Source organism: Marmota marmota, unplaced genomic scaffold, assembly GCF_001458135.2.
Source record: "Marmota marmota marmota unplaced genomic scaffold, marMar, whole genome shotgun sequence".
Taxonomy (NCBI): domain Eukaryota; kingdom Metazoa; phylum Chordata; class Mammalia; order Rodentia; family Sciuridae; genus Marmota; species Marmota marmota.
The window spans coordinates 9,207,255-9,222,331 of NW_026000142.1; the positions used below are offsets into that span (position 1 = coordinate 9,207,255).

The 15,077-nt window shown below is 33.4% G+C and overlaps 1 protein-coding gene across 1 annotated transcript in view; it reads right to left on the reverse strand.

Moving 5' to 3' along the window:
- Positions 1 to 2,266: 2,266 nt before the first annotated feature.
- Ppp1r3a (protein phosphatase 1 regulatory subunit 3A) overlaps positions 2,267 to 15,077 on the reverse strand; it is a 35,042-nt gene continuing 22,231 nt past the window's right edge. Inside the window, exons 2-4 of the mRNA XM_015488264.2 lie at positions 10,310 to 10,368; positions 10,086 to 10,210; positions 2,267 to 8,183 (exon numbers count right to left, since the gene is read on the reverse strand). Coding sequence (XP_015343750.1) covers positions 5,811 to 8,183; positions 10,086 to 10,210; positions 10,310 to 10,368 — 2,557 coding nt within the window. The 3' untranslated portion in view covers positions 2,267 to 5,810. The remainder of the gene's footprint in view (positions 8,184 to 10,085; positions 10,211 to 10,309; positions 10,369 to 15,077) is intronic.

Here is a 15,077-nt window from a genome sequence, read left to right on the forward strand (position 1 = left end):
TTGGGAATTGGTTTAAATTATAATCTAAAGACCTGATCCAATATAGTAAAGATTATAAAGTAAATGAGAAAATTTATATTTCATCTTTATTTCCCACTTTCTTTTCCAAATTTCAAAGAGTAGAAATGCATTTATAATATTTCCACTTATTCCTGAAGGCAGAAAACAATCTTTTCTTGAATCTTGGTTCCCTTCTGTAGGTAGGACTCAGAATAATTTCACTTGGAAAGAGAAAAAAAATGATATGCATCATGAAAAAATACAATTGGATCTCCCAGAGATGGATTTATTAATTGGGAATTCACTTAATATGTAAATCAAAAGAGGTCTTAAGATTGTATAAAAATAATTTAATGGTTTGATGTTTTCATAAATGTTCCTTGCTAAAAAAATTTTTATAAACTCTACCATAAAAGCCTCCTACATAAAATTACTAAAAGTAGATTATGGGTTATTTAAGTGTTTACTGAGAATTTGTAGCATTTTATAATGACACTTAAGTACTATCTCTCTGCTGTTTGATATTATGGTTTATAGAGTGTGTCTTTAGGAAATTTTAAATTGTTTCCATTCAGAATCAAGTCAACCAACGCATGAAGTTAATGAATTCTACAATATAGCAGATATATATCTGGCTTTTGTTTAAGTCTTAAGAGACTAATTGTTGATGATCTTAAATTGTGATCAGACATGCTTCTACATTCACAGGCTATGTGCTGCTTTCCTTTAGACTCAGCCTCTAAAAGAGACAGGTTTTTGTCTTATTTTATTTCTCTATCTGAAAGGGAAAGAATCCTTATCAAGGAAAGAATAAATCGCCACATATTACATATATCACTACACACAGTATTCGTAGGTTACTACATGACTGTAATTTATTGAAATGATAATATTGTGTTTGTATTTTCTCATACATTAATCAGGCAAATTATTTCTTTTTAAAAAACTCACTGTTTTTTTCCCCCAGTTCTATTTGCTTACCCTAAATGTTGACATGCAGAACAGGTGTGAAATTGAGAGATCAGCCATTTGAAAGGGCATGGGAGCATTTGAGAAGATTGAATTTCTTACACTTTATACCTTGTGATGTTTGTTGGTTTTTAAGCTACTGAGCTACTTCTTCTGAAAACATGCCTTGCTCTTTTCATTTTCACCTTAGCCACTGAATTAAGATATGCATTATTTTTATTTCAATAGATAATAGGTATATTATTTTCAAAAAAAAAACAGAGTGAAGGGAATGTTTCTTGTACTAGGAAGAATTCATAAATATGGAAAGTCAATTTAATTATTAAGAGAAATAAAAAGGATTGTTTCTCTCCTTCCTACATCCCAAATCTAGTGCACCTCTGTCTTGCTTCTCCACATTCTCTTTGCCTTTTAAGCCTTGTCTTCAGAAGTTTCCTAAGCATCCCAGCTTTGATTTGGCTAACTTCACTCATTTTTAAATGAGACCTCAGAGTACCCTGTTTACATTGCAGCAACAGGAAAGAAGGTAGTTATCACTATAATTCAAGAATAAAAGAAAGGAGGTATGACTACACTTCAGTTCTATACACAAGTATTCATTGAGGATTAATACAAACTTCTCCTCAGAGAGTGGTCAGAAGAAAGAGAAGAACTGTATTCTTGTCTGGATAAGCAGATGGTTCAGTCAGGATGATGAGGTCTCAGGGCATGCAACAAGAGGGTTAATGTCATAAGCCTTATGGAAACACAGCCCAAAAACTGAAACAGGAAGATACTTAAAAAGAATGGACACTTGAACTGTACATAGATAAGTGTGAAAAAATGATAGGAAGAGTAAAATAGAGACAACTACAGGTGTCCTCTAGGCAAAGAGGTACATATTTAACATCACAAAGAAACAGATAGGTATAGCATATTTTGTGAAACAATGTACTTTGCCGGACTAATAGAGTATTTGAGGCAGGGGAGAGTGGGAAATAAGGTTGGATGGTTTGGGTTTAATGATAAGAAGAAAGATTTACCAATTTCAGACAAGGCCAGTAAGTTAATCAGGCATTGTAATTTACTGCAAAATCAGATTTTGAAGGTATTACCCAAATAATGATATATCTGCAATCCACTATTGACTTACCCCACTGCCACCTTATCTTCTTGAATATAAAGAATGGGATATAACAGGGAAAGACTTGGGGGATTTTTTTATTAAATTTCAAACAAAGTATTGCTTTATCTTTGAAAAATGAATATAATATGCATGAATTTAACAAATAGATAAATGATACAAAGTAAAAATCCTGTACTTTTTAAAGAGTTGTTTGTTTAATAAGGTTTTAGCACACTACAATTAAAGACATTTCTTACAAAAGAAGCACAAAGCCAGGTTGAAAAATCTTATGAAAATTTAATTTGCAGTTTAAAGTGGTTTGGATAAAGTGATGGAAACATTGGATTAATGACCAAATCTATTTTTAAGAAGGAAAAGAAAATTATAGTGCCAAGATTTTTATTGCAATTTTTCCCCAAAACATAAAAAAATAAAATGAGTTTAATCAAATAAATAAAAGGAATAGTTTCAGTTGTTCTCTTCAGGTAGGTGCACAACTGTGGAAGCATCTAGAGAACATGAGCTGTCATAGTTCTTTTATACCTTGTTGCAGAATCAAAGTCTATCCTATCGCTCAGTTTCATAGGAACTGGTTAAGATGGGATTCAACAAATAAAAAATCCTTATTGTGTGCTTCAGTTTACATATTCACTCAGTGAAAATTTGAAAGCAAGCTCAGATATTATAACAAATCGATAAAAGGTACTGCTTACATCTTTACTAGTTTTGCTGTTTCATTTTTATAATTTTGTTTGCTTTTTAAGTTTATCAATATGCAAAAGGGAACCTAATAGAGAAGGCAACATAATATTCATGGCTTGGAAAATATTATGAAGAAAGTACTATGAATGCTATTTGGGGGGAAAATAAAACATTTATTTTCCCCCAAAATTTGGTCTGAATACTTTTAAGTTTACCTTGTAAACCAGAAACAAAATTGTTCTGTTTCTTTTGTAAAAAGTGATAAATATATAGATACATGTATTCCTTGAAATAATTCACTATGAAATTATTGGAGCTCATCAGGAAGGCAGGGCTAGGTTTAACCCAATGTTCTTTAATATTTTAGGGTAAATGTCATTTTGTTGATTCATTTTCTCTTAGTTGAGACATACATTGTGGTATTATGGCTTATACAAATGTGCTTCTTTTTAAATAAGTGTTTGTTTGACATATCAATTAATTTTTAGAATTTTGTTTCTAAAAGTGTGAAGCCCATCAGGATGAAAGGTGACAGTTTCTTATTCAATACATAAAGGAGACATACAAGGTACCTCTGGGCTGACTCTTCTGCCACACCCTCATTTGGCTCTTTATCATTACTTTATGAGACACTGTGCCAGCAGCTATGCTTAAAAGATGATGACCCTTCCCATGATGATTCACAGCCAAATATTTATTAGCCAGGGTCTGCCAGTTATTCCTGAGACCCACCTTTCTTGTTTAACATAGTGCAATGACTAAAATAGCTTGCAAAATTCTACCTCTCCATCTAGCAATCAATAGTTTCCCAAGTTCTTATGACTATATTTCAAGTTCTTTGTTAGTAATGTTTGGAAAGTCAGTTCAATCATCAATTATTTCTCTATGGCATGCAAAGAATTACACAACTATTTTTAACCCTTTGAAACTTCTTATTGTTTGATTACAAACATATGAGAAGATTTGGTAAGTAATGTTATGAAAAGTCAAATAAGAGAGATAAAAGAGGTTATATTATTCTTTGAAGGGAATAATTTCAACTCAGGCACCTGTGTTCATAAAGTAATGTAGTATTCTTTGCATTAATGAGATGCCATATTGACTAAAACTCTTTAAAAAGTAGAATTCAAACACCAAGCCAGTAAGAACTGGAAAAATGCTAAACTTAACTCCATTGTAATTTGGACCTGTCAACATAACATCAGGACAGCAGTTTGGGAGATAATTTCCAGGTACATTTATAGTATTCCCCTTGTAGTAACTGAAAATATGCTTTATCAAACAATCAAATATTTGCCCTAAGTTCTACTTCAGGATGTTTATATTTGCTCAACTTAAAGTCAAGCATTTATTTTCAATGGGACTTGAGAGTTGCATGCATTAGGAGATTGGGAAATAGTTGTGTACCTAATAAAAATTAAGAAAATCATTTACTACCAGCTAAAAGTCAGTTTTAAGTGTTTGATTCTCGTCTTCTCAAAAATACACTTATGATAGTGGGCTGATATATGCAGATTTTACTCACTGAATTTACCATTACAAGTGAATAGACTATCTCTTTTCCTCTGAAGATCAACATTATGTGCTGTATCAAGCATGTTCCTATGAAAAAGGAATCATCTCCATAGGCTCCTTTTGTGTGACTTGCTTTCATCCCTGCAGCCAAGTTAAAAGGATCATACTATGTAATTAAAACTAGGAGTAGCTATGGACAATACTTAAGGAAAAGCTCCACCATAGAACAGAACACAGGGTTTTGTAGATTATAGTCCTTCAACAAATAGTTGTTGAAATAGATTGTATATAAATCCTTGCATTATCCCTAACTAAAATGACAAGTTCTCCTATTTACTTCTTTTGCCATAGGAAACTACAACAAAGTCACTGCTATACTTGACTTTCATTTCTTCTCCAGTAGATTTCCACACTTAACTATTTACCTACTTAAAATTTTGAATTATCTTCTTAAAACCGTCTAATCATATCATGAATATCACCAGAGACTGTTCTCTAAATGCACCTTGGGGAATAATTCATTGCCTTACCATGAGAAAAGATAAAAGATTTTAAAAAATTGTTTGAAGGCAAAAGTAGTAACACATAGAATACATAGTTCATTTGGATATCTTTTTATTATTATCATTTAATGCCTTATGTTTTATAGGTACAAAGTCATTCTGAAACAATGCTTGTGGAACTTTTAATTTAAATTTTCCACTCTGAATAATAGTTGACATTGAAATTGTTCAGCTATATTACAGTCTCTCTTTATAAGAGAAAAACATCACTTAAAGACAGGCCATCCACAAAATTTTTCAGAATAGAGAAATAATTTTCCAATTGTTTCAGTCTTGGTCAAATTTGGCTTATAAACACGCTGACTTCATAGGCATAAAAAGGTATAAGGTGTGTGTATGAAGTCTAATTCATGTGAATATAATGTGTGTGCTTTTTCAATTTAAGTTTACATATTTCAATATGCATGATTTTTTCTTATAATTATGAAATGAAATTTGAAATATTTGATCTATCAATATGTACTGATAAATGATACAGCAGTAAATGCAAATTTCGTGGTCAAGTTTAAAGGACCAAAAGAAAAAAAAAAATCTTCTTTCATTGTTCATGTTTTATCTATTTTTAAAAGCCATAGGGGGAAAAGTGCTCTCAGGGAAAAAAAAAATGAAGCTTTACTGCAAAAGAAATGAATGCAAGAAATAGCACTTTAAGTAGTGAAGAGACGTGAAGCATTTCGACTTCATAGCCTGCTAAGGAGCAACAGCTGTACCTAATTTCAACTTGACGTGCTTCAGATCTCATATTCATATAGGTATTTAATGATCCAAACATAATGGTCCTATATAGAATAATTACTGATATGAAGGCGCAAACTTCATACGCATTCCTTTTTAAGTGATCCTTCAAGAGAAAAACTGCACTGGCTCTTTGAACAATGAATAGTCTCTTTCACCAATCCAAATGTTTGGGGCTAAATAGCTTATCTTTTAAGAGAGAATAATAATAAGTGCCAAGGTTACTTCTTTTTGACAGACTCTTTTTGTCTCCCCTCTTCCCAGTACAGCCAGTACAATGATAAAAGGTAGAATGCCAAGCCTATCATTAAGTCATACTGATAGATGGTTACAAGAAATATCAGAAACAAAAGGAAATAAGATATTTTAGAGCTGGTGTATTTTGAGAGTAGAGACTCATTGCTTTGAGCTTGACTTTCCTGGACAGAGAGACTAGCAGAAGCAGAGCTATCGGATTCTTTGTTACTAGAAGAGCATCGCGACTGTCCAGAGTTTATTAATCCTTCATTTTCATGCCTTTCCTCTTCTGTGTTCTCCAGAGGCTCACTGATTAAAATCATTGGCCCCAGAGATTTTCCCATCCTGCATTCTCCTGGTTGAAAATTCTGGCCTATACATCTTTCTTTTCTACCATCTGATATCATTATTTCTGAACTTTTGGAAAATTCTTTGGGTTTAGACACAGCGTGATCCTGGGTTTCACTGGTTGGATTACAATTATATTCTGATTTGGTAGGAATAGAATGGGGAGTCATGGTCGCAGTTGTACTCTCTACAGCAATTGCCTGTTCATAAGATGGCACTGACACTTTAGTCTGGTGGCTAGAAACATTCTGAGAAGCTCTGCTAGTGTCTGAGTTAAAAGCAGAATAAACCAGAGCATCTAAATTTGTTTTCTTTGATAATCCTTGGACCTGTCCAAGATCTCTATTTTCTGGGATTTTTTTTTTGTCTGTTGACAACGTTCCGAACTGTAAATTCAGTTTTGACATTGCTTTTTGATTGCCTGTAATGGCCTGTGAAGATTCTTCAACCGATGTGTTATTTCCAGTGCCACATTTCTCCCTGTCGTGTGCCTTCCCGGGATTGTACATAGATGTGGTTTCCTCCTTCTCCATTTCATCTACATGTACGTTACAAATATCTAAACGTGACTCCTTTTCAAAGTCGTTGTCATCGATTACACCTGCTGTATCTCGTTGACAAAGGGTATAATGTGAATCATCATCTCTCCCTTCATGTGGATCAAACGCTGTTTCTTTTACCTCGATGGGCCTGTCACTTCGTGCTGTCTCTTGAGGTAGCTTAGCAATTATTGCTTTCTCTCTAGCAGACATGCTTTCTGGAGTACTTTCTGATGTTGTCTTAATTATATAAGCTGTTCCTGCTTCTGCTTTCTCAGTAATACCATGATCAGCTAGAGAAGACAGTTCGTAACGCTCTGTTTCTTGGCAGGTAAACAATTCTTCCCTAGAAGTAGCTTTCAAATTCCTAATGTTATCTCTTTTTCTGCACATGTCTTCACAATCTGCTTGTTCTTTGATCTGCTCAGCTATATTTGTCTCACTCTCTCTTGCTTTTTCCTGACTTTCCAGAACATTCCAATATTGTTTAGGCTGTTTATTCTTATTCTGATCTTCAGGATTAATCCAACCTGATTTTTCTTCTTCAATTTGGAAACGATAATCATCCCTTAAACCATTTCCATTTCTTGGTGAGCAAGCTTGACTGGCTATCCCTTCTAAAGGAGTGCCTTCATCTCTTTCTGGACTTGTGAATACAGCGTCTTCACAATTTGGATTTTTCCTTGGTGAGGGAAAAGTGTCTGCTGTGATTGTCTGGGCCAGAACTGTAGTATCTTTGCCTAGCACAGGAACCAGGTCTCTGTTCCTAATTTCCAACCCTTCTACACTTATTTCAGGGTGGCCCATCTTTCCTTCTTGGTCATGTAAGATTGACTGAAATTTTTTGCTTTGTTTTTCATGAACACCTAAGTGTATTCTTTGTTTCTTCTCATCCATACTGTTGCTATAACCTTCTTTGGAAGTTACATTTTCTGTTGATTCTTCCAGATATGTGGATGTATCTGAATGGAAATCTCTTCTTGAACATTCCCAATCTGTTATTTCAATTTTCTTAAGTCCTCCTTCATGATTCTTATTAAGGTTTTCTGCCAATAGTCGATCTGAGGAGGGACAGAATATTTGTACTCTGCCACTCACATGGGCTGGATTGGCATTATCATCTAGAACTTCTTTGCTGCCAGTATGTAATTGCACTAATTCATCACTACTGGTTTCTCCCAGTGATGACTTGATTTTTCCCAAATCTGAAGCAATTTCCTCTGAAGCTGGATGACTATCCTCATTTCCAAAGGAATATTTTTTATTGTGGTAAAAATCTCCCTTTAAGGAACTTTCTGCTGATGAACTTGGAGACAAAGGTCTTTTGAACAAGTCAGTGCATATTTCACCATGAATTTGCTTCTTCTCTAACCCCTCAGCTTTATTTGGGAAATCAACTGGATCTGTTGAAAATGTGTTCTTTTCGTCTCTTGAAGTGGCACTTCCAGTTCTTAGTAAGCGTTGATTTATCTTATGGGATAAAAACAACAAAAATAATGACCATCTGACTAAATACATTTTATTAATTTGGTTAGTAATTATCTGATAGATTTCCTTGATGCACCTCATTTGCAAAATTTATACCAACTCTGGAAGCCTGATGTTTTGGGGAGATCCTTGTAGGCTATGACTTGGGAATGAGATTAGTAAGAAAAGGGGACCAAATTAATCACTCTCCTTCCCAGGCTCCGAATATCACATTGTATTATTCACTATTCTTGCTTGTCATTGCATTTTCTCCTCACTTAGGATATACACATTGATAGCTCCATGCTAATCAATTAGAGAGCAGCTTCCTGGGTGCCCCTTGCTGCATTTACACTTGCTGTAGGTGCCCCCATTACAGTTTCTCTTATTAATATGTTTTCTGCAAAGCCTCTGCAAACTATTAATAGCAAAACGTCACTCAAAGAAAAGTGAGGGAGTTAATGTCTCTGCAAATTCTGTTTTAATGACCCTCTGCCAACTGGTACTCAAATGTATTTGAGCTCTTCAGTGATGCCAACTGTCAGGATTTAACAGTGAGATGCCTGTGTTTTTTTTTTTCCTCCTCATAACTGACATTTGCATGATCTCAATAATTATATGCAAATCTTACGTTTTCCCCTTCTTCTCACATAAGGCTCATGTTACTTGTCAACTGCACAGCTGTCTTGTAAGCCAATGCCTGTGGGTTCCACAGATTTGGTTGTATTTCCATCTATTATAGAGCTTCATTGTTTTATGCATTAACGTCAGCATGGAGCAAATTAGCATCTAAATTACTGCTCCCTGTTCATTTATTGGACGTACAATCTCAGTAACTTCTAAACAAACTTTTTTTTTTATTTGAGTCGGCTCATTGTAATGAGGTGTATTGGTGAGGTATGTGATTTTTCAGGGTACTTTCATTATATTCTGTAGTTTGAAAAAAATGGTGATGTTAACTTTCAGCTGGTGAGAATTCTCAGAATGGGTGACAACTTTGTAGTTTCTTAAAGTTGGAGCAAAGTAAATTGCATACTTTAGTGATGCAGTTGCCATATCACTATAGAAAAGGTGGAATATGTGGGGGAAAAGATAAGCTCTATTTCTTTTCTGTTTCAGCACTGACACTCGAAGAGGCAAATGTCATTTTAATCTTAGATGATTATGAATCCATGTATCCCAATGATATGAGCTCCAACCAAATACAATAAGGGATAAATTGCATTATGTGACTCATTTACTTCTATTTCTTCCTTTATGATAAAAGTGCTATCTAAACCATCCCCCCCAAAAATCCCCAATAGATTGAATGCTCACCAAGTGTGAAATTTATAACAAATTTAATACAAAATTGTACAGCACTGAATTTGTTTCCTGTTTAAAAATTATGGCACAGGCTATTTTCTTCTCACTTGGTAATTTAATACTTTACAATGATATAGAACTTTGAGATTCTCACAAGGATGGAACTAAGTAAAATGTGAAATGAAATGCTGTTAAATGCAAGGATTATAGACTTGTAGAGTTGGACAGGACATTAACAATCATCTCGTCCAGCCTTCTCATTTTACAGACGAGTTTGTGCTAAGTGTACACGTGTCACAAAGATTAGAAATGCACATCAGGAGAGTGCTACCTCTCCTACAATTCCTGTAAACTATTACTCAGAGCCTCTGGTACAGAGATAAGAAATGAATGTCATTAATTTACCACTGCAGAGACCAGAAGCAACATACTGAAATCAAAGTGCCTTGTTGATCAAGCTAGAGATGCAAGGAAAGAATAGACAGTGCTTTCACATTTGCAAATTATATTAGTTGAAGCTATTGAAAAGCAGGCATTGCAGCATCTTTGAAGCATAAATGGATTCATCTTCTCTAATACCGTGGCAACCAGAACACTTACCATCAACTCTAATTCTTTTTCATTATGTTCATCATGTTCCCTGTTTACGTCTTTTACATTCTGATTACTGGTTTCCAAGTCTTCCTTGTCCTCATGAGAATAAACGATTCTTGGGATATAAGCATCTGTAAAGTTGATACAATGGCACCTTTATAAGGTTGTTTCAATTGTAGGCTTTCAAAAAAGAGAAAAATTCTGTTTAAAAAAATAAATAAGAATATTACCTGTAATCTTTGAATTATCAAAGTTATTCTCTTCTGATGTTACTGATGATTCTTCTTTACTGTTAAAATTAAAACAAAATGTTATACATTTGCCCTGGGACTACATCTTCTAAATATTTTTATACAGGGTGAAATTCAATTCAAGAGCAAGCCAAATAAACATTACAAAACATATTCACATTTTCTTTTATTACTTTGTATATTTTTAAATAAAATTGATCTTTTAGAATAATGCAATAGCAAATACTGACTTTGTAAAAATGTTTAATAATTCCAATAATGCCATATTTCCAATCAAGATTACATTGCTCACATTAAAATTTATATAACTATAGTGAAAATGCATATAAATGTAAATTATTTTATCATTCATGAATTTAATAAGCACAAGTGAGAACATTTCTCTCTTGGTTTAAATAATGAAGTCTTATGCACTGGTAGTCCAGCTATGGTCATGAAATTACTTTCTAAGATATCAACTATTGATTTTGTATTTTATATTATCTAATTTTTTTCAACTGAATTGATATAACATTTACTCTCACTCCAGAAAAGAAGGAAAAAATTTAAAAAGCTAACTAAAAACTGAAAGGCAGCTAAATTTATACTCCATTAAAAGTTTTCATATGTGTATTGCCACTGGCCATTTTATAACCAAGACTTGCAGATTGCTCAAATGCAAGCAGATATTTTCTTTCCTTAAAATGATTCAGGTTACATTCCCTTTTTCCACTATATTCTGTATACAGATTCAACAGATTAGTACTTTTTTTTAGATGTTCATTTGTTTATATTTGTGAGGTCATTAGGATTTGGTTTTTCTATAACATGCAGAAGAAAAAATATTGTTAGTGAAAATGCCCATTTGCACTGTGAAGTCCTAAGTCAATGTATCAGCACTATTTGGCCAAATGTCCATATTTTCTGGTATAGTCTTAGCTGAAATTTCTTCTAGTGACTTTTCCTAATGACTTTTCTGCAACAAAAGAAATCTGGAAAGTTAGTGATGGCTGATAAATTTGCCTAATAGAGTCTACTCTTCATTGCATGGATAATTTTAATCCAAATCCCAGGACGGCTATTTTTTTTTCAACAAAAACATGAGAAAATTGCAAATTTTTCCATTCTATTATTAAGAAGGTAATTCAAATTTGTATATATTTATTTTTTTAATTGATTTCATTTTTTAAATACATGACATCAGAATGCATTACAATTCTTACAACACATAGAGCACAATTTTTCATATCTCTGTATAAAAGTATGTTCACGCCAATCATGTCTTCATACATGTACTTTGGATAATGATGTCCATCATATTCTACCATCATTGCTAACTCCCTGCCCCCTCCCTTCCCCTCCCACCCCTCTGCCCTATCTAGAGTTCATCTATTCCTCCTATGTTCTCCCTCCAAACCCCACTATGAATCAGTTACCTTATATCAAAGAAAACATTCGGCGAGAGCAATAGTAATAAAAACAACGTGGTGTTGGCACCAAAACAGACTGGTAAACCAATGGTACAGAATAGAGGACACAGAGACAAACCCTCAAAATTACAATTATTTTATATTAGACAAAGGTGCAAAGAACATGCATCAGAGAAAAGACAGCCTCTTCAACAAATGATGCTGGGAAAACTGGAAATCCATATGCAACAAAATGAAATTAAACCCCTATCTCTCACCATGCACAAAACTCAAATCAAAGGACATAGGAATTAAACCAGAGACTCTGTGTCTAATAGAAAAAAAAAGTAGGCCCTAATCTTCATCATGTGGGATTAGGTCTTATTAAGGAAGACTCCTATAGTGCAAGAATTACAACCAAGAATCAATAAATGGGATGGACTCAAACTAAAAAGTTTCTTTTCAGCAAAAGAAACAATCTGTGAGGTAAATAGAGAGCCTACATCTTGGGAGGAAATTTTTATCCCTCACACATCAGATAGAGCACAAATCTTTAGGGTTTATAAAGAACTCAAAAACTAAGCCCCCCCAAAATAAATAAATAAATAACCCAATCAATAAATGGGCCAAGGACCTGAACAGACAATTCTCAGAAGAGGATATACAATCAATCAGCAAATATATGAACAAATGCTCATCATCTCTAGCAATTAGAGAAATGCAAAACAAACTACTCTAAGATATCATCTAACTCCAGTCAGAATGGCAGCTATTATGAAGACAAACAACAATAAGTGTTGGTGAGGATGTGAGGAAAAAGGTATATTCATACTTTGCTGGTGGGACTGCAAATTGGTGCAGCCAATATAGAAAGCAGTATGGAGATTCCTTTGAAAACTGGAAATGAAACCACCATTTGACCCAGCTGTCCCTCTCTTCGGCCTATACCCAAAGAACTTAAAAACAGCATACTACAGGGACACATCCACATCAATGTTTATATCAGCACAATTCACAATAGCTAAACTGTGGAACCTACCTAGATGCCCTTCAGTAGATGAATGGAATTTTAAAAATGCGGCATATATACACAATAGAATATTACTCAGCAATAAAGGGAATAAAATCATGGCATTTGCAGGTAAATGGATGGAGTTGGAGAAGATAATGCTAAGTGAAGTTAGCCAATCTCAAATTTGTATATATTTATAATGTTTTATTTTAGCTTTACTAAAAACATTTAATATCTTTTGTGGCAATGTAAATGAAAATGATGTTTATGTAAAAATAATTTCATAAGAAAATACAGTTTTCATAATTGATACTGAATTGAACTATAAATTTATATTGCTTAATGAAGCATATAACTATGAAATGATTTATTTTTATGGAATCCAACAACAAACTGACCTACCTTTCCTTCTCCAAGTACATAATGTATATGTGTTCAAAATATTTAGAGACCATATTTAGAGCATTTAATTGTTCCTGCTTCCTCTTTATTCCCATAACAATACAGAAAATCTCATTTGTAGAGGGAAAAATCATATCTAATGAATGATTTTGCTTTTATCTAGCCAAAATATTATCATTCATACACACACACACACACACACACACACATATATATGTTCAATTGTTTTAATATTTTCTTTTTTTTAGTTGTTGATAGACCTTTGTTTTATTTATTTATATGTAGCACTGAGAATTGAATCCAGTGCCTCACATATGCCAGGCAAGTGCACTACCGCTGAGCCCCAACCCCAGCCCCCAGCCCCAGTCCCTAATTCATTCTTTAAAATAATTTTTTTAAAGTAATAGAGTCAAAAGGAAAGGAGTCTGCCTTTTAAACCCATTTTAGGGACAAATGTTTAGGGATTCAACTGTACTTTATTTATGGTAGTGTCTTAGAAAAACATGCAAATACAGATATATAGGGAAAAGTTTGCATTCAGAGGTAAACACAAGGAAGAAAAGTAAAAACAAATGAAATTTATATATTATATGAAATACATGTAGGCAAAAAGTAATAGGAAGTGTACAAAATTCTTAAAGGGAAAAGAATAAAATTATATTAAGATATATTAAATTAAGTAATATACCATATTCATAGATAGGAAAGACATATTAGGAAGATATTAGTTCTCTCCCATATTGATCTAAGAATTCAATCCTAATCACAATTTAAAAACTTTATAGCATAATTTGGAAGTATGAGTCCAAAGGGAGAAAAAGGACTAATGATAGCTGGAATATTTCTGAAAGATAGAAAAATAGGAGGAGGAACTTCCCTTAGCTGATTTCAGAGTTCCTTCGAAGATTTAGCTACTGAAACAGTAAGTACTGGTTAAGGGGAAGACAGACTGATCAACAAAACAGTACTTAGAGCTCAGTAACATAATAAGACATTATCTAAAACCTCGGTATATGGCAAATGTAGCATGTCAAACGATAGGGAAATAAAGGATTAGTCAGTTTAGGGAGACAGGGGAAATGACTTCCCTTATGGAAAAAGATGAAACTGGCACAATGCATCTTGAAAATTTAACTCCACATGGATTAAGACCATAAATGTCAAAAATCTTAAAATTCTTAGAAATATATGTGAATATCTTAGACCTCAGAGTAGGAAATATTTTCATACATAAGAAAAAAGAAAAAGTAGTCCACAAAAATCAGTTAGTGTAACTCTATGAAAATTTAAATATGGTGTCTTAAAAGACTTTATAAAAACACAAATTCCAAACTAGGAGAAGATGTTTATATTATACAAAGTCAACACAAATAAGAATTAAGAGTATACACAGAGAGAACTCCAAATCAATAAGAAAGCACAAACAATTCATTTGGAAGTGAGAGGGCAGACATTTCACAAAACAGAAAGGACATGATCAATCAACACAAAGAGATGATGGGCCCTGCTAGAGAACAGAGAAATGAAAATCAAGATAAAAAGGCGATAGCCTTTTATATGCATTTAATTGGCAAAAATTTAAAAGATACCAAAAGTGGAAGATGATTTGGAGACACAGGCTTCTTGCACACTGCTGGTGGTAGAATAAATAGTGAAATCTACTTTGGAAAACATTTTGACAGGTGCCTTTCTCTAAAATTTAATATTTATATAATCTATAACTACTGCATCTACTCCTAGGCAACATGTGAGTCAAAATATTTTTCAAACTGGCTTTCTAGACTAAATTAGATGATGCTTATAAATAAAATTCTACTCTGAAATTCAAAATGTCAGTCATATGATCTAGCATATCAGAGTTTAATTCAACACCTTAAGTAAATCTGATGAAGATGACAAACTTGATTATTGATGATAAAAGGGACCCAGAAATATATATATATAT